General features: G+C 59.0%; 2 protein-coding genes across 6 annotated transcripts; one reads left to right on the forward strand and one right to left on the reverse strand.

The window, feature by feature from the left end:
* The first annotated feature begins 264 nt into the window (after positions 1-264).
* SCARA3 (scavenger receptor class A member 3) lies at positions 265-6,106 on the forward strand. 4 transcript variants are annotated; one of them, XM_072036615.1, is made up of 7 exons: positions 265-594; positions 1,004-1,156; positions 1,741-1,836; positions 1,937-2,047; positions 2,443-2,541; positions 3,895-4,938; positions 5,368-6,106. In XM_072036615.1, exons 1-7 carry the CDS (start codon positions 588-590, stop codon positions 5,805-5,807), a joined length of 1,950 nt encoding a protein of 649 aa, XP_071892716.1. In that variant the 5' UTR covers positions 265-587; the 3' UTR covers positions 5,808-6,106. The 4 variants fall into 4 exon arrangements, with proteins under 4 accessions (XP_071892716.1, XP_071892717.1, XP_071892718.1 ...); XM_072036616.1 differs by having other exon boundaries at positions 1,744-1,836; XM_072036617.1 differs by lacking the exon at positions 1,004-1,156 and having other exon boundaries at positions 267-594.
* Positions 6,107-10,058: 3,952 nt separating this feature from the next.
* On the reverse strand, positions 10,059-17,385 carry CCDC25 (coiled-coil domain containing 25). Of its 2 annotated transcripts, XM_072036623.1 has the most exons (9): positions 17,262-17,385; positions 15,579-15,626; positions 15,132-15,171; positions 14,433-14,484; positions 14,007-14,082; positions 12,480-12,583; positions 12,143-12,345; positions 11,130-11,175; positions 10,059-10,813 (listed from the first exon to the last, which is right to left on the reverse strand). In XM_072036623.1, the coding sequence occupies exons 1-9, from the start codon at positions 17,374-17,376 to the stop codon at positions 10,784-10,786; spliced, it is 714 nt and encodes a 237-aa protein (XP_071892724.1). In that variant the 5' UTR covers positions 17,377-17,385; the 3' UTR covers positions 10,059-10,783. The 2 variants fall into 2 exon arrangements, with proteins under 2 accessions (XP_071892724.1, XP_071892725.1); XM_072036624.1 differs by lacking the exon at positions 15,579-15,626 and having other exon boundaries at positions 17,262-17,309.
* Between the last annotated feature and the right edge of the window lie 171 nt (positions 17,386-17,556).

A 17,556-nucleotide genomic window follows, 5' to 3' on the forward strand; every position in this document is an offset into this window, starting at 1 on the left:
ACAGTTTGGCACAGCTTGGCACAGCTTGGCACGGCTTGGCACGGCTTGGCACGGCTTGGGAAAGTTTGGCACAGCTTGGCACGGCTCGGCACGGCTCGGCACGGCTTGGCACAGCTTGGCACAACTTGGCACAGCTTGGCATGGCTCAGCACAGCTTGGCACGGCTTGGCACAGCTTGGCACGGCTCGGCACGGCTCGGCGGGGCACTCAGGCAGCCATTTGGTAACCATTAGGGCCGGAGGGAAGGAGGGAAGGAGGGAGGGAAGGAAGGAGGGAGCTGCCTTTCTCCCCCAGCCCCTCGCGCTCCGCTGGACGCCGCCCAAGCCCGGCCGCGCTTCCCGCTCCCCATCCCGCTCCCCATGGGGGAAAAAGGGGTCCTGGGGGCTTCCCCCCGCCCACTGGGATCCTTTTGAGGGGTTCCCAAAATCTTCTGGCCCAGCTGGGGGGGAGCGAGGGGCCGGGGGAGCCCGGCAGCCCCGGCCATGCTGGCCGGCACGGCGCGACGGGGAGCGGGGCGCTGAGGCCTTGGGGTGGCAACGGGGTTGGGGTCACCACGGCCCCGCTGCTGGCCGGGAGGTTTTGGGGTGATGAGAGGTGAGTCGGGGTCGCACAAAGGGGGCGGGGGCTTTTTTTGGGGGGTGGGGGATGTAAGGAGAGGGGTGAGGGTGGTGGTAGAGGGGATGGCGGTGGCCGAGCGCGGGTCCCCGGCACGGTGCCCAAAATCGGGGGCGGCCATGGGGTGCCCAAACTTGTGGGGCTGCCCCCCTTCTTTTCCCACCCCATGGGCAGCTTTTTTTGTGGGGTGGGCTCAGCCCCGCTCCGAGACCCCCCCAAATCAATAGGGGGGGGCTTCCAATGCGCACCTCCTCCTCCCAAGCCTCTGCCGCTCGTTCCTGGGGCCAAAAAAGCCAAAATTTGGGACAGCTGAAAACTGACAGGCCGGAGGGCCGTGGAGGGGAGCGGGAGGGCCCCCCCTAACCCCCCCCAACCCCCCCCTACCCAGGTGCCGCCCCGGGTTTCCGTGGGGGCGGCGGGGTTTATAAGCGGGGGACGCTGGCGGTGCCAGCACTCCGGCCATGGGACGCGGCCCCTCGCGGCCCCCCCGGCGTGGAAAGCACGGAGCAGCCCCCGCTTCTGCCCCCGGCACCTGGAGAAGGTCAGGGGGGGGCAAATTTTGGGGGTGGGGGGGTGTAGGTGGTGGGTACAGCCCCCTCCTGGGTCGTGGTGCGCTCGCCTGGTGCCCCCCGGGGGGGGGGGATTCATGGTGTTGCTGCTGGGGGGGGGTCCTGGGCTCTGTGCCCCCCCCATCGGTGTGCTCTGCCCCATTAAAGGGGGGGGGTCTGGAATCGGCTGAGGGCTCAGGGGGGGGGCTTTGTTTTGCTTTTTTTAGCGATTATTTTGCTTTTTTTTTTTATCGGTGCAGCAGCTTGGGGAGCTTGGGGGGGGGATGGGGTGGGGGCACGGGATGGGGGCACAGGGGGTGGGGGCACAGGGATGGGGACACAGAATTGGGGCACGGGATGAGGATGTGGGATGGGGACATGGGATGGGGACATGGGATGGGGACACAGGATGGGGGACACAGGGTGGGGGCACAAGGGTTGGGGGCACAGGGATGGGGACATGGAATTGGGGCACAGGGGGATGGGACACAGGGGATGGGGGGCACAGAATGGGGTCACAGGGGATGGGGACATGGGATGGGGCCACCTGACCCCATGGGGCCACCTCCCCTTCCAGCAGAGGCCCTGGTGGCAGCAGCAGCGGAGGAGGAGGAAGAGGAGGAAGAGGAGAAGGAGGAGAAGGAGGAGGCGATGCCGTCCTTCCGCACCACCGGTGAGCGCCGAGACCACCTCGTTGCCGCCCCCCTCCCCAATTTTCCACGGGGGGGTGGGGGCAGCAGCAGGGCCTGACCCTAAACCCCTCCACCCTACAGGGAGCAGCTGCAGCCGCTGCCAGAGGGACCTGTCCCTGCAGACGGCCGTCAAAGTCCTCTACGTCTTCTCCATCCTGCTCATCGTGGCCGTCACCGTGCTGGCCACCCTGGGTGAGCACGGGGGGGGCTCCATTTTTCCCCCTTTTTTCCCCATTTTTCCCCCTTTCTTTTCCTCCGACACGAGGCTTGGTGCGGGATGGGGTGAAACGACCCCAAATCCCCCAATTTTCCCCCCACCCCATGGTCTTCGTTGACTTTTTGGCCCTCCTGCTGCCTGCGTGGGGGTGGGGGTGGGACCTGGTGGATCATGGGGGGCTTTGCCCTACAGGACACCCATGGCTTTGAGGGGGGACCTGTGGCTTTTAGGGTGGTCCTGTGCCCCCCGTGAGGGGCTGCAAAGCCTTTGTAGGCTCTTTTGGGGGTCCCAAAGGCTTTGGTGTGGGAGGTGAGGGCATTTGGGGTTGTTCCCGGCGCCCCCCTGACCCCTCAGCTCATCGCCCCCCCAGTCTTCAGGAGGGTCGACTCCATCGCGGGCGGCATCAGCTCGGCGCAGGCGTCCTACGAGGAGAGGCTCCTGGCCATCCGGGGGGAGCTGCAGGGGCTGGGTGAGTCCATCGTGGAGCTCCAGGGGCTGGGTGGGCTTCAACAGGGTGGTCTGAGGGTGCTGGTGGTGGGTGGTGGGCTTCAACTTGGAGGTCTGTGGGTGCTGGTGGTGGGTTAAGGGTCTTGGTGGGGAGGTCTATGGGTCCTGGAGGTGGGCTGAGGGTCTCAATTTGGAGGTCTGTGGGTCATGGTGGTGGGTGGTGGACCTCAACTTGGAGGTCTGTGGGTGCTGGTGGTCGGCTATGGGCCTTGGGGTGGAGGTCTGTGGGTCTTGAAGGTGGGTGGTGGGCTTCAATGGGGAGGTCTTTGGGTGCTGGTGGGCTAAGGGCCTCAGGGTGGTGGTCTGTGGGTCATGGTGGTGGGTTGAGGGTCTCAACTTGGTGGTCTGTGGGTCCTGGTGGTGGGCTAAGGGCCTTGGGGTGGAGGGTTGTGGGTCATGGTGGTGGGTTGAGGGCCTCAATTTGGAGGTCTGTGGGTGCTGGAGGTGGGTGGTGGGCTTCAACTTGGAGGTCTTTGGGTCCTGGTGGGCCAAGGGCCTTGGAGTGGTGGTCTATGGGTCATGGTGGTGGGCTATGGACCTCAGCTGGGAGGTCTGTGGGTGCTGGTGGTGGGCTGAGGGTCTCAATTTGGAGGTCTGTGGGTGCTGGTGGTGGGCTAAGGGCCTTGGGGTGGAGGGTTGTGGGTTCTGGTGGTGGGTGGTGGGCTTCAACGGGGAGGGCTTTGGGTGCTGGTGGGCTAAGGGCCTCAGGGTGGTGGTCTGTGGGTGCTGGTGGTGGGCTGAGGGTCTCAATTTGGAGGTCTGTGGGTGCTGGTGGTGGGCCTCAACAGGGAGGTCTTTGGGTCCTGGTGGGCTAAGGGTCTTGGGGTGGTGGTCTGTGGGTCCTGGTGGTGGGCTGAGGGTCTCAATTTGGAGGTGTGTGGGTGATGGAGGTGGGTGGTGGTCCTCAACAGGGAGGTCTGTGGGTGCTGGTGGTGTGTGGTGGGCTTCAACTTGGTGGTCTGTGGGTGCTGGTGGTGGGCTTAGGGCCTCAATTTGGAGGTCTGTGGATTCTGGTAGTGGGTTGAGGGTCTCAACAGGGAGGTCTGTGGGTGCTGGTGGTGGGCTATGGACCTCAACTTGGAGGTCTGTGGGTGCTGGTGGTGGGTGGTGGGCTTCAACTTGGAGGTCTGTGGGTCATGGTGGTGGACTAAGGGTGGTGGTCCTCAAGGTGGAGGTCTGTGGGTGCTGGTGGTGGGCTTAGGGCCTCAGGGTGAAGGGTTGTAGGTCCTGGTGGTGGGCTCTGGGCCTCCACTTGGAGCTCTGTGGGTCCTGGTGGTGGGCGGTGGTCTGAGACTCCCCTCCACCCTTCCTCCAGATGAGAAGACCTCAGCCAACTGCTCCCAGTGCCACCAACCGGCCCAACTGGGCCAGGAGCTGGCCAAACTCCAGGACGAACTGGAAGCCGTGCGGCTCTCCCTGACCGCCCAGGAGACCCTCTTGGACAACACCTCCCGAGCCCACCACCTCCTGGCCTCCTCGGGCCAAGAACTGGGAGCCCAACTGGCCGGCTGCTGGGCGGCCACCGGGCAACTCAACCGCACTTTGGGCCAGCTTTGGGCGAGGGTCGGGGGCTGGCGGGAGGAAGCCGAGGGGCTGCGGGGGTCCCTGCGGGCGTTGATGGAGGAGAGGCTGGAGGCGATGGCGGCCATACAACGCCTCAACGCCAGCTTGGGGCAGAGCTGGGGGAGGCTGCGAAACGCCGAGAGGAGGGTGGAGGAGGAGAAGGAGGCCATGGAGGAGCTGGAGGCCGGGTGGCACAACCATACCCGGCTCCTTGGGGGGCTTCGGGCGGCCGCCGCCGAGACGGGGGAGGCGGTGAAGGGGCTGCGGGGCAGGCTGGGGGCGGCGGGGCGGCGGGCGGGGGAGACGGCGGAGGGCATGCACGAGCTGGTGCTTCAGGTGATGGGGTTGCAGCTACAACTGGACAACATCTCCTCCTCGCTGGACGAACAACGGGAAAACCTGGGCGACCTCCATTACCACAGCCGCTACGGGCAGAAAATGGCCGCCGAGAGGTTCCAAGAGCTTGAAGGGAGGTTGGAAGGGCAGCGCCTGGAGCTGGCCACCATGGCGGCCAACGTCAACGCCACCGACGGGCACGTCCACGCCATGCTGCGCTACCTGGACGACGTGCGGCTCTCCTGCACCCTGGGCTTCCACGCCCAAGCCGAGGAGCTCGAGCACCTCAACGCATCCCTCGGCCGTGCCTTGGGGGAAGCCGAGGGCTTGAGGGAAGGGTTCGGGTTCTTGAGGGCCCGCTTGGATTTCGAGGTCCGCAACCTGTCGGCGCTGCTGGAGGAGATGAAGGGGGTGGACGCCAAGCACGGGGAGGCCCTGAGGGACGTCGCCGTGCTGCGAGGTGAGGGCGGCCACCGAAATTTTGGGAGCCCCCCCATCCCCGCCGCAGCCATTAGGGTGACCCTAAATATCCAGCATGGTACCCAAATATCGAGCCCATGGGCACGGAGGTGTCTTGGGGTCGGAGCTGCCTGGACCCCTCAGCTCAGCCCTTTTGGGGGCTCTCCATGGTGATTTGGGTTGAAAAAGGGGGATTTTGCTCCAGAAAAAAGCAATTATGGTGTCCCCAGACCCCAAATCCTGTTGACACTTGGGGACTGCAGGAAGGGGGTCAAGGGGGCTCTGCATGTTTGGGGGTGCCCCACACAGAGAACCAGAATCCAAATCAGCTCTGTTTTTAACCAGAATCCCCCAAAACCCCCCCCGGGCACCCCCCTGGCTCACCGCCCCCCAGATTTCGCACTCACCCCCTTCCTCTTCCTCCCTACAGGTATACCGGGACCCCCAGGACCCCGCGGCCCTAAAGGCGACGTGGGCACCAAGGGCGCTGCGGGGAGCAGAGGAGAGAAGGGAGACGCGGGCAGTTTGGGGTCACCGGGCCCCCCCGGCCCCCCCGGCACCCCGGGACCCCCCGGTCCCCAAGGAGAAAGGGGACCCCTGGGTGCCAAGGGGTTCCCCGGCCTCAAGGGTGCCAAGGGCAGTTTTGGGTTTTCCGGCTCCGTGGGACAAACGGGACCCCAAGGAGACCCGGGACCCCCAGGACCTGAGGGGGGGCCGGGGCCCGAGGGCCCCCCAGGTCCTCAGGGCAAACCGGGGCTCCCCGGGCCCCCCGGGGCTGTGGGGCGGATCGGCCCCACAGGACCCAAAGGAGATCCCGGTTTACGGGGTCTCCCGGGACCACCGGGTCCCCCCGGCCCCCCCGGCCCGTGAGCCAGCCTTGGAGCCCCCCCCCCCTGCAACCCCAAAAGCATCCCCCCCGCTGCCAGCCCCAAGGGACAGGTGTGGGGGGGGTCCGGACCCCTCCAACCCTACAAAATTTTGGGGTGCAGTGGGGCTGGCCCCTGGCTCTTGGGTGGTGAGGGCGACGAGCCCATGGGGTCCCGCGGGACGAGGCCCTATAGGGTTTGGGGTGCAGCTGGTTTGCCCCCCCCCCCTTTTTTCCCCAGATGCTGCCCCCCCCCCCCAGCCCCTCGCTTTGTACTCGTGGCACAATAAAAACCCCAAAGGGACCCGCGGCTCCTGCCTCCTGGGGGGGGTTTGGGGGGTTTTAGGGGGTTCTGGGGGGCTCCTGGTGCTGGTGTGGGCAGGGGCAGCGCTTGGCTGGGGATTTGGGGTGGGGGCGGCAGGCCCCGTGGGGGTGCCTGGGCTCCTCGCCCCGTCCTACAGCTTGGCTGGAGCTGGGTTGGGGGGGGGGGAGAGGCCCCCTATGTAGCCCCCCCCCGGTGCTGCTGGGCTGGGGCTAATCAGGGGGATACCCCAAACCCTAAACCCCAAATCCCAAACCCCAAACTCTAAACCCCAAATCCTAAATCCCAAACCCTAAACCCCAAATCCCAAACCCTTAACCCTTAACCCTAAACACCAAACTCCAAACTCTAAACCCCAAATCCCAAACTCCAAACCCCAAACTCCAAACCCCAAATTCTAAACCCCAAACCCTAAACCCCAAATCCCAAACCCTGAACCCTAAACCCGAAACTCTAAACCCCAAACCCTAAACCCCAAACCCCAAGCCCCAAACCCTAAACACCAAACCCTAAATCCCAAACCCTAAACCCCAAACCCCATACTCTAAACCCCAAGGCCCAAACTCTAAACCCCAAAACCCAAACCCCAAATCCCAAAACCTAGACCCCAAACCCTAAACCCCAAATCCCAAACCCTAAACCCCAAACCCCCAAACTCCAAACCCCAAATCCCAAATCCCAAGCCCTAAACCCCAAACTCCAAACCCTAAACTGCAAATCCCAAACCCTAAACCCCAAATCCCAAGCCCCAAACCCTAAACCCCAAATCCCAAAACCTAGAACCCAAATCCCAAACTCTAAACCCCAAACTCCAAACCCCAAATCCCAAAACTCCAAACCCCAAATCCCAAACCCTAAACCCCAAACCCTAAACCCCAAATCCCAAACCCCAAACCCCAAATCCCAAAACCTAGAACCCAAATCCCAAACTCTAAACCCCAAACTCCAAACCCCAAATCCCAAAACTCCAGACCCCAAATCCCAAACCCTAAACCCAAAACCCAAACCCTAAACCTCAAATCCCAAACCCTAAACCCCAAACCCCAAAACCCAGACCCCAAACCCTAAACCCCAAATCCCAAACCCCAAACCCTAAACCCCAAATCCCAAACCCCACAGATCTTCTGCTGCTCTGGGCCACCTGGGGCCGATTTTTGTGGGGTGGGAGCTGTGTGGGGTGGTGGGATCTGCCCCCCCGGAGCAGGTTGTGGGTTTTTTTCCCCTGCTTAGGGCAGGGAGGGGGCAGCTGGGGGGCCCCAGGTACCCGATTTGGGGTCGCGGTGCCAAAACCAACGGGGCGCTGGGGGAAGGAGCCGGCCCCAAATTGGGATCTGCCAGGGATCCCCTCCCTGTGGTGCCAGAGCGAAAAAAAATCCCATAAAGGTCTCGCACAGCCCTGACCTGCTGCCTGCCTGGGGGGGGGGAATTGGGATTTGGTACCCACGGATTTGGGGATGGCTCGCTCCCCATCCCCATTCCTGTCCCCATCTCCATCCCATCCCATTCTCCATTCCCACCCCATTCTGACCCCATTTCCATCCCACCCCACATCCCCACCCCCATCCCATCTCCCAATCCCATCCCATCCCAAATCCCCATCCCATATCCCCATCCCCATCCCATCCCAGTCCCCATTCCCACCCCATTCTGACCCCATTTCCATCCCATCCCAATCCCATCCCAAATCCCCATCCCCATCCCATCCCACCCCATATCCCCACCCCATACCCCCATCCCCATCCCATATCCCCATCCCATCCCAAATCCCCATCCCATATCCCCATCCCAAATCCCCATCCCAAATCCCCACCCCATCCCCGTGCCCCCCCCGCAGTCCCGCAGCGCTGTTTGTTGCTGTTGGCACGCCGTTTTCCTGTTTTCCTCCCCAAAACGCCGCCTGCAGAGCTGCGGGGCTGCTCGGTGCCAGGTGGGGGGGCCACAAACACCGACCCTATTGCCCCTACAGAGCGTCGGGGTGAGGGTTCTTTTGGGGCGCAGAGCAAAATACCCCAAAAACCTGCCCCGTGCTATTTGGGGACGTGCAGACCCCAAATAGCAACGCCCAGAGGGACGGGGACACGCAGACCCCAAATAGGGTTTCATAAGGGGATGGGGACACTCAGACCCCAAATGGTGATGTCCAGGTGAACGGGGACATGCAGATCCCAAATAGGGATGTCCAGGGGGATGGGGACGCTCAGACCCCAAACAGCGATGTAAAAGGGGATGGGAACATGCAGACCCCAAATAGCAATGCCCAGGGGGACAGGGACACTCAGACCCCAAATGTTGATGTAAAAGGGTGGGAACACACAGACCCCAAATTGGGATGCCCAGAGGGACAGGGATATGCAGACCCCAAATGGGGATGAGGACACAGACCCCAAATAAGAATGCCCAGGGGGACAGGGACACACAGACCCCAAAAGGTGATGCCCAGGGGGACAGGGACATGCAGACCCCAAAAGGTGATGTAAAAGGGGATGGGGACACACAGACCCCAAAGGGTGACACCCAGAGGGACGGGGACACGCAGACCCCAAATGGGGATGCCCAGGGGGATGAAGACACACAGACCCCAAAAAACAATTCCCAAAGGGACAGGGACACACAGACCCCAAAAGGTGACACCCACGGGGACAGGGACACACAGACCCCAAAAGGTGACACCCACGGGGACGGGGACACGCAGACCCCAAACAGCAATTCCCAAAGGGACAGGGACACGCAGACCCCAAAAGGTGACACCCATAGGGATGGGGACACACAGACCCCAAAAGGTGACACCCATAGGGTCGGGGACACGCCGACCCCAAAAGGTGCCGTCCCGGGGCCGTTTCCCAGCACGGAAACCCCAAGCCCAGCGCAGCCGGGGCCAAGCACAACAGCAGCAGCTGCAGCCCAGCCACCGCCCTCACCCCATGAAAGAGCCCTTTCATTTGGGATTTTGGCCCTGGGGGGGGTGGGACGCAACCCTATAGGGCCCCCCCGGCACTCCCTTGCAGCTGGAAGGGGGAAATTTGTTCCCCACCCTGCCTCGACCCCAAAAACGTGTCCCCAGGGGATATGGGCACCCCAAGAGTGGCCCCACTGGGATTTGGGGGCTCCTTGGGGTGCTGGGGGGGTCAGGGTGCAGCTCCCCACCCCATAAATGATCCTTTTCTTCCCTTGAGCAGCTGTAGGGTTGGCCCCAAGGGCAGGGAGCAGCCCTGTAGGGTTTTGGGGCCCCCTTTACACCCCAAATTCCCCCATCCGTGCGCCCAGCCCGGCTCAGCACCCCAAGAGGGGTCCCCAAAAGGAGCAGGACCCTACAGGGACCCCCCCCTCCTCCTCATCCTGGGGGCTGAACCCCCTGGCTCCCCCCGACCCCAAACCCCACAGCCTTTAGGGGATCTTCAGGGGACGGGCGCCTCCTGATCTAAAACCTGTTTATTTATAGGGCCTGGCCGTGGTGGCAGGGCGGGGCTCTTCCTCCCCTAAAAAAAACTCCGTTGGGGCCAAGATTTTGGTTCAATTTTGAACATTTTGGTTCCAGCGAGAGCAAAAACACCTCTCGGGGGGGTTAAAATTCACCCTTCACCCTAAATTCGGCCCTATAGGGGGAGGTTTCCTCCCCTGGAGGCTCTCAGCACCCATGGGGTGCCCCCAAAAAGCACCCTGGGGGGGGACATTTGGGGATATTTGGGGAGGTGTAGGGCCCCCCCGAGCCCTTTCCCAAGGCTGGGAGGAGAAATCCCAAATCCCAAACACCCCCCCGGGGGGGAAATTGGGGCAGAAAATGGGAAAGGAGAAAGGGGAGAGAGAAAAAAAAAGGGGATGGCTCCTCGGAACCCTAATGGGGATTTATAAGGTCTGGGGGGGGGAAATGGGGACAGGGAGCAGCACACGAGGAGGTTTTAGGGTTTTAGGAACACGAAATGAGTGAAAATTGGGATATTTGTCCAGGTGCTGCACCGTTTATTGGGATCGGTTCACAAAACCCCCCCAAAAAAACCCCACAGAGCGCTCGGGGAGCTCGGAGCGGGCGCGGGCACTGCACAAAACCCCCCTCTTCCGCGCCAGCTCCCCCCCCCTGCGGAGTTTTCCCAAAAATTGCGTTAATTAAACCAAATTAACCCCGGGGGGGGGGGTTGTTCTGAGGCACGCGGTGCCGCGCTCGGAGCCCTCGTTTGCAGCCCCTTAATTAACGAGCCTTAATTAACACATTTACAAATTTACACCCCCCCGATGGCAGAGGGATCCCTTGCCCCCAGGGCTGTGCCATCAGCAGTGGGATTTTGGGGTTGGGGGACCCCAAATCTCTGCTTCTGCCCCCTTTTGGGATAAAACGGCAGCGAGGCAGCCCAAATTTGCCTTTTTCTTCCCCAAATCTCTCAGGATCTGAAGCTGCAGCAATAAAACCTCGAAAAAAACCCCGAGCCCCAAAGTCTGCTTCCTTCCACCCGGGGGGGGGAGAGGTGGGTGTAGGAACGGGGATTTTTTTTCCCCCCTTTCCAGGTGTCCGCGGCTCAGAGCCAGAACCAGGGAAGAAACGGGGTCCGAGTTGTCAGTTTTTTGGTGTTTTTGGTGTTTTTTTTTGGTGTTCTCGGCGACGGCGACTTCCCCAGGCGTCCCGCACCACCTCAGGCTTGAGAAAAAAAGAGTTTTTTTCGTTTTTTTTTACATAAAATCGTCGGAATCGTTGCCATCCTGCGGGGAAAGAGAGAAAAAGTCAGGAGGGAAAGGGGCGAAGGGGAATTTCAGCAGGATTTGGGGTTTTGCCATTTACCCCGGGCTCCTGCCCTCTCAGCGAAATCCGAGAGGACAAAGAGCCAGGAGGAAAAAGTGGAGGATTCCTCAAAGCCACGGCCTCCTCTGGCGCTTTTTTAGGGATCAGAGTGCAAAAAATAAAAGGATTTTAAGCTCAGGGTCACCCAAATGCTCCTCCTCTGGGGTGGGAAAGGGGATTTTAGGAGGATTTTAGGAGGATTTTGTGCACACCCCCAGATTTTCTGCGGGTTCCTACCTGGTTGGAGGACATGTTCTCCGCCTTCATCAAGGACGAGTAGCTCCTGGAAGGGAAATCGCGTTATTTTACAGGATAAATTTCCCAAACCCACTGACGGAGGCGTTTCGGATGAAACAGGATCGAGGACCAGAGGGGAAAAAATAAAAAAAAATCGATTTCTCCTTTCCAAATTGAGCGAGTATTTGCTTACCTCGTGCTCTTTGGGTAATCAAAACAAAGCGCGTGTGCTGTGCGGGCTCATTCTCCGCAGCCTCAGCAGCTTTGTCCCGAGCTCAAATCGTCCCAGGGGACAGAAAAACCCTTTTAATTTTTAATTTTTTAATTTTTGGGTGGTGACGAGGCAGCACCGGAGGAAGGCTCAGCATTAAGGCAGAGCCCTCGCTCAGCAGCCTGCTGCTGATTTCTCCTGGTTTATTTTGCGCCTCTAAACCCTTTCCTGAGCTTTCTGGGTGTGGAATCCTTGAGTTTTGGATCTTTCCGGGTGTTGAAACCTTGAGTTTTTCGAATTCCAGCCTCGTTATCGCTCAAAAGAAACAACAAAGCGCTCAAAGCGAGCCCTGGGGGCCGGCCAGCAGTGGGGAGGCAGGAAAGGGGGGGGGGAAAAACGAGACTTGCTGCATGGCAGGAAGGTCAGCACGACATTTCTAACCACCTTTTGGGCTTAAAAGCGATTTTTTAGGGGAAAAACGAGGACCCCAGACGCTGGGGATGCAGCAGGAAGCTGGGACACAAAACCGGAGCAGGCTGAGGCTGCTCCCACCCCGCGAGGGGTTTTTTTTTTTTGGCCTGATTTCCCTCGAGATTTCGAAAGCCGGGGCCCAGAGCTCCCCGACGAGTTTATTTGAGGAGAAAAGGGGGAAATTGTTTTATTTTTGAGACAAAGGAAACCACTGGGCCGTGCAGACACCGCCGCAGCCGGTCAGCTGAGCGCGCCGGGCCGGGGATTAAACAAATCGCTGAGCCGTGACCGTTTCCCCCGGCGCTGGCACCGCGATTTCTCGCCCCCTTACCTAAGCTCTTCCAGCTCCTTCTTCTTCTTCATCTCCTCCTTCTCCTTCCGCTTCATCTCCTGGATCTGGGCTTTCTTCTCGTTCCTCTCCTCCCTGTCCCGGGCTTCCTTCTCGGCAGCCAGGTCGGGGAAGCGTTCCACTTTGGTTTTCTCCAGCCGGTTGAGGATCTCGTTCACTTTCTTCTCCACCGTCAGCATTTTCACCTGGGGGAGCACCAAAAAAACCCAAACACCTTAAAAACACAAAAAATCCTTTAATTTTGGCACCCTATTTCACCTCCTCGGGGAGGATTTGGGTGGGTTGGATGTGTCCTCCCGTGCCCGCAGCGAGCACTCACGTCCTTCTGCCTGTGGAAGCCGATCTGCCCCACGTCCATGTCCGCCGTTTTCTTCAGGTTGGTCCACGGCGTGTACACCACGTTGACGTTGTTCATCTTGCAGCCTGGGGAGGAGAGAAAAAGGAAAAAGTTCTGATTTCTCCCCCTGCTGAGAGCAGATTTTAAAGGTCTCTGCATGAACGTGACCACTGAGGGTTTTTCTGGCCCCACACGGGAAAAAGAAGGGGAAAAAGAAGGGGAAAAAGAAGGGGAAAAAGAAGGGGAAAAAGAAGGGGAAAAAGAAGGGGAAAAAGAAGGGGAAAAAGAAGGGGAAAAAGAAGGGGAAAAAGAAGGGGAAAAAGAAGGGGAAAAAGAAGGGGAAAAAGAAGGGGAAAAAGAAGGGGAAAAAGAAGGGGAAAAAGAAGGGGAAAAAGAAGGGGAAAAAGAAGGGGAAAAAGAAGGGGAAAAAGAAGGGGAAAAAGAAGGGGAAAAAGAAGGGGAAAAAGAAGGGGAAAAAGAAGGGGAAAAAGAAGGGGAAAAAGAAGGGGAAAAAGAAGGGGAAAAAGAAGGGGAAAAAGAAGGGGAAAAAGAAGGGGAAAAAGAAGGGGAAAAAGAAGGGGAAAAAGAAGGGGAAAAAGAAGGGGAAAAAGAAGGGGAAAAAGAAGGGGAAAAAGAAGGGGAAAAAGAAGGGGAAAAAGAAGGGGAAAAAGAAGGGGAAAAAGAAGGGGAAAAAGAAGGGGAAAAAGAAGGGGAAAAAGAAGGGGAAAAAGAAGGGGAAAAAGAAGGGGAAAAAGAAGGGGAAAAAGAAGGGGAAAAAGAAGGGGAAAAAGAAGGGGAAAAAGAAGGGGAAAAAGAAGGGGAAAAAGAAGGGGAAAAAGAAGGGGAAAAAGAAGGGGAAAAAGAAGGGGAAAAAGAAGGGGAAAAAGAAGGGGAAAAAGAAGGGGAAAAAGAAGGGGAAAAAGAAGGGGAAAAAGAAGGGGAAAAAGAAGGGGAAAAAGAAGGGGAAAAAGAAGGGGAAAAAGAAGGGGAAAAAGAAGGGGAAAAAGAAGGGGAAAAAGAAGGGGAAAAAGAAGGGGAAAAAGAAGGGGAAAAAGAAGGGGAAAAAGAAGGGGAAAAAGAAGGGGAAAAAGAAGGGGAAAAAGAAGGGGAAAAAGAAGGGGAAAAAGAAGGGGAAAAAGAAGGGGAAAAAGAAGGGGAAAAAGAAGGGGAAAAAGAAGGGGAAAAAGAAGGGGAAAAAGAAGGGGAAAAAGAAGGGGAAAAAGAAGGGGAAAAAGAAGGGGAAAAAGAAGGGGAAAAAGAAGGGGAAAAAGGGAACAGAAAAGCCCCACAACACCGCTTGCTGCTGTGACGGGGGCGCTGCAGGCAGGGCTAACGAGCTCCAGATGCAGATTAACGAGGCTGCGAGCAACATCTGCCCCCCAAAAAAGTACCAGAGGAGAATTTTGGTGAGTATTTGATCCGAAATAACCCCCCCCCGGTGAGGAGCAGGGACGCCAACGCCTCCGAACCGGCTCCAGGAGGCTTCTTGCAGCCGGGATCCCGAATTACCTTGGATGCTGTTGGCTTTCACCAGGTGGGCGCAGTCTATCAGGACCTCCTTCGGGATGTCCTCCACCGTCTGGCCCTGCCGCGGACGGAGGCAATGTCAGCAGCTGCACCCCAAAAACCACCAGGAGCACCCCAAAAACCACCAGGGGCACCCAAAAAACCACCAGGGGCACCCAAAAAACCACCAGGGGCACCCAAAAAACCACCAGGGGCACGAGGGGAAGCTCTGCGAGCACGCCCAGCCCTCCTGCACTCTGTTTTATGGATTTTTGGAGTTTTTTGTGTTTTTTTTGGATTTTTTTTAAGGAGAAGCTCGAAGCAACGCGCACAATTTGTGCTCTGCTTTCCCCAAAAAGGGTTTCAGAAGCTCGTGGGAGCAGGGAAATGCTCCCCAGGGCCTTTTAAACACAGGTGTTGTGAGCTCACCTTGTGCAAGCGGAGGTAGACGTGGGCAGAAGAGAGCTTGTCCACGTGAAACCTGCAAAATAAACCCAAATAAACCCAAATAAACCCAAATAAACAAACCCAAATAAACAAACCCAAATAAACAAACCCAAATAAACAAACCCAAATAAACAAACCCAAATAAACAAACCCAAATAAACAAACCCAAATAAACAAACCCAAATAAACAAACCCAAATAAACAAACCCAAATAAACAAACCCAAATAAACAAACCCAAATAAATAAACCCAAATCAGCGCGTTTAGCAGGAGATAAGGGATGGCAACGCTCCGTTTTGGGGAACTTTACTGCCTAAGGAGCGAAGCACGGGCAGAACCAGGGAAAATTTCCTCATTTCCACGCCTGCGTGCAAGGCACTCGGGGTTTCTCCTCCTGGGAGCGCCGTTCACATCGATTTGAGGCTGAAAAAATTAAAATTAAGTATTTTCTCCCCTTCTTTTTTACTAAAAACTCATCCCGCATGCAGGGCGAGCCCTCCAGCAGCAAGGCGTGAAGCAAAAACTCCCCGCGGGTGACGCCGCCATGAGCTGGAAAGCACCAAAGGGATGGGAGAAGAAAAACTTTGTTTTCTTCGTGGTGGTTTTTGGTGGTTTTGGGAAAAGAAAAACTTCCCAGAGCGGGGAATTTTGGTGGTTTTTGGTGTTTTTTTGGGTACCCACCAGATGTCCTCGGGCCAGCCGTACTTGATGAGGTCTTCATCTGCAAAATAGAAGCGTCAGGAAATTTGTCACTGCAGCATCGCCTTCCCAGAATAAAAATCAGCCACGAGGGGGGGGCAGGAATCAGGGGGTGAGGTTGAGGAGCCCCCAAAATCCCAATCCTACAAGCAGGAGGCACAAAAAAACCCAGGAGGAAATTTCCCTCCGGTTTCCTTCCCGTTTCCCTAAAGGAAAGGGAAGGGGAAAAGGACTCCGGAGCACAAATTCGTTTTTAGGAGCAGCTGAAGTCTCGGTGACTCTACCCAGAGGGGTAAATTTGGAATAATTTGTAGGATTTGACGAGGTTTCGAGCAAAACACGAAGCCACCCGGCCCTAAATTCCCCGGGGAACCCCAAAACCGACCCCCAGGCGCCCCCCCCAAGCAGGTTTAATTTTGGCTCACTCACTTTCGTATTTATCCTTGCCCATGTAGATGGTGTAAACGGCAGGAACAGCTGGGGGGGAGAGAGAAAAAAGAAATTAGAAGGGGTTCGGGGAGCCCCGGGGGGCTCTGCTCCGTCGTTTCCAGTAAAAAAAGGTTAAAAAAAAAGTTCTGGTTTGTACCCAAAACGCACCAGGGGCACGGGCACGACCCAAAATTGAAATTAAATGCTCGGGAATTAAGTTTTTTAGGCAGGAATTTGGGGAAAATGAGGCTCACGCTGCCAAAAAAGTGGAATATTGATAAAGAGGGGAATCCCTATTATTTATAGGGTTTAATTTGTGAATTTTGGAGGATTTTGGACAAATTTGGAGTGCTCCCGCGGTGGGAAGGGGTCGGGAACATCCCAAAAAATTGGGGTTGGAGGAGGGGGGGTAAATGGGGCCGGGGGCTCCTCCCCGGCCCAGTAAGGCCCCAGCCCGGACCAGTAAGGCCCCAGCCCGGACCAGTAAGGCCCCAGCCCGGACCAGTAAGGCCCCAGCCCGGACCAGTAAGGCCCCAGCCCGGACCAGTAAGGCCCCAGCCCGGACCAGTAAGGCCCCAGCCCGGACCAGTAAGGCCCCAGCCCGGACCAGTAAGGCCCCAGCCCGGACCAGTAAGGCCCCAGCCCGGACCAGTAAGGCCCCAGCCCGGACCAGTAAGGCCCCAGCCCGGACCAGTAAGGCCCAGCCCGGACCAGTAAGGCCCCGACCGGACCAGTAAGGCCCCGACCGGACCAGTAAGGCCCCGACCGGACCAGTAAGGCCCCGACCGGACCAGTAAGGCCCCGACCGGACCAGTAAGGCCCCGACCGGACCAGTAAGGCCCCGACCGGACCAGTAAGGCCCCGGCCCGGACCAGTAAGGCCCAGTAAGGCCCAGTAAGGCTCAGTAAGGCTCAGTAAGGCTCAGTCCGGCCCAGTAAGGCCCAGCCCGGTCCAGTAAGGCCCCGGCCGGACCAGTAAGGCCCCAGTCCGGACCAGCCCGGCCCAGTAAGGCCCAGTAAGGCTCAGTAAGGCTCAGTCCGGCCCAGTAAGGCCCAGCCCGGACCAGTAAGGCCCCGGCCGGACCAGTAAGGCCCAGTAAGGCCCAGTAAGGCTCAGTAAGGCTCAGTCCGGCCCAGTAAGGCCCAGCCCGGTCCAGTAAGGCCCCGGCCGGACCAGTAAGGCCCAGCCCGGACCAGTAAGGCCCCGGCCGGCCCAGTAAGGCCCCAGTCCGGACCAGCCCGGCCCAGTAAGGCTCAGTAAGGCTCAGTCCGGACCAGTAAGGCCCAGCCCGGCCCAGTAAGGCCCAGCCCGGCCCAGTAAGGCCCAGTCCGGACCAGTAAGGCCCCAGTCCGGACCAGTAAGGCCCCAGTCCGGACCAGTAAGGCCCCAGTCCGGACCAGTAAGGCCCCAGTCCGGACCAGTAAGGCCCCAGTCCGGACCAGTAAGGCCCAGCCCGGACCAGTAAGGCCCAGCCCGGACCAGTAAGGCCCCGGCCGGCCCAGTAAGGCCCCAGTCCGGACCAGCCCGGCCCTGTAAGGCCCAGTAAGGCTCAGTCCGGACCAGTAAGGCCCCAGCCCGGACCAGTAAGGCCCCAGCCCGGACCAGTAAGGCCCCAGCCCGGTCCAGTAAGGCCCAGTCCGGACCAGTAAGGCCCAGTCCGGACCAGTAAGGCCCCGCGCTCACCGCCGGAGGTGAAGTAGAACACCATGGCAGCGCCGAAGCCGCCGCCCGCTCCGCCCGCTCCTGCCGCCGGGGGCCGGAAGCGAGCAGGGCGCAGGCGCGCGGGGCGACGCCGCATGCGCAGTGCGGGCCCGGCGGCGTTGCTACGGGCCGTGCGCATGCGCCGCGCGGCCGGGAAGGTGAAGCCGGGGAGGGCTCTGCGCATGCGCATAACGGGAGGGAAGGACCGGGCAAGGAGCGTTTCATGTTGGGGGGGGGGGGACTACAAGTCCCAGCATGCACCGCGCGCTCCCGCCGC

This window comes from Anas platyrhynchos, chromosome 3 (assembly GCF_047663525.1).
Source record: "Anas platyrhynchos isolate ZD024472 breed Pekin duck chromosome 3, IASCAAS_PekinDuck_T2T, whole genome shotgun sequence".
NCBI lineage: Eukaryota > Metazoa > Chordata > Aves > Anseriformes > Anatidae > Anas > Anas platyrhynchos.

Coding starts and splice junctions, on each gene's coding strand:
- SCARA3 (XM_072036615.1), top strand. Junction 2,048..2,442: donor CACCGTGCTGGCCACCCTGG/GTGAGCACGGGG, acceptor TCGCCCCCCCAG/TCTTCAGGAGGGTCGACTCC. Junction 4,939..5,367: donor GGACGTCGCCGTGCTGCGAG/GTGAGGGCGGCC, acceptor TCCTCCCTACAG/GTATACCGGGACCCCCAGGA.
- CCDC25 (XM_072036623.1), bottom strand. CDS start 17,376: ATGCGGCGTCGCCCCGCGCGCCTGCGCCCTGCTCGCTTCCGGCCCCCG. Junction 15,172..15,578: donor GGGCAAGGATAAATACGAAA/GTGAGTGAGCCA, acceptor TCTATTTTGCAG/ATGAAGACCTCATCAAGTAC. Junction 11,176..12,142: donor AAGGAGCTGGAAGAGCTTAG/GTAAGGGGGCGA, acceptor TTTCCCTTCCAG/GAGCTACTCGTCCTTGATGA.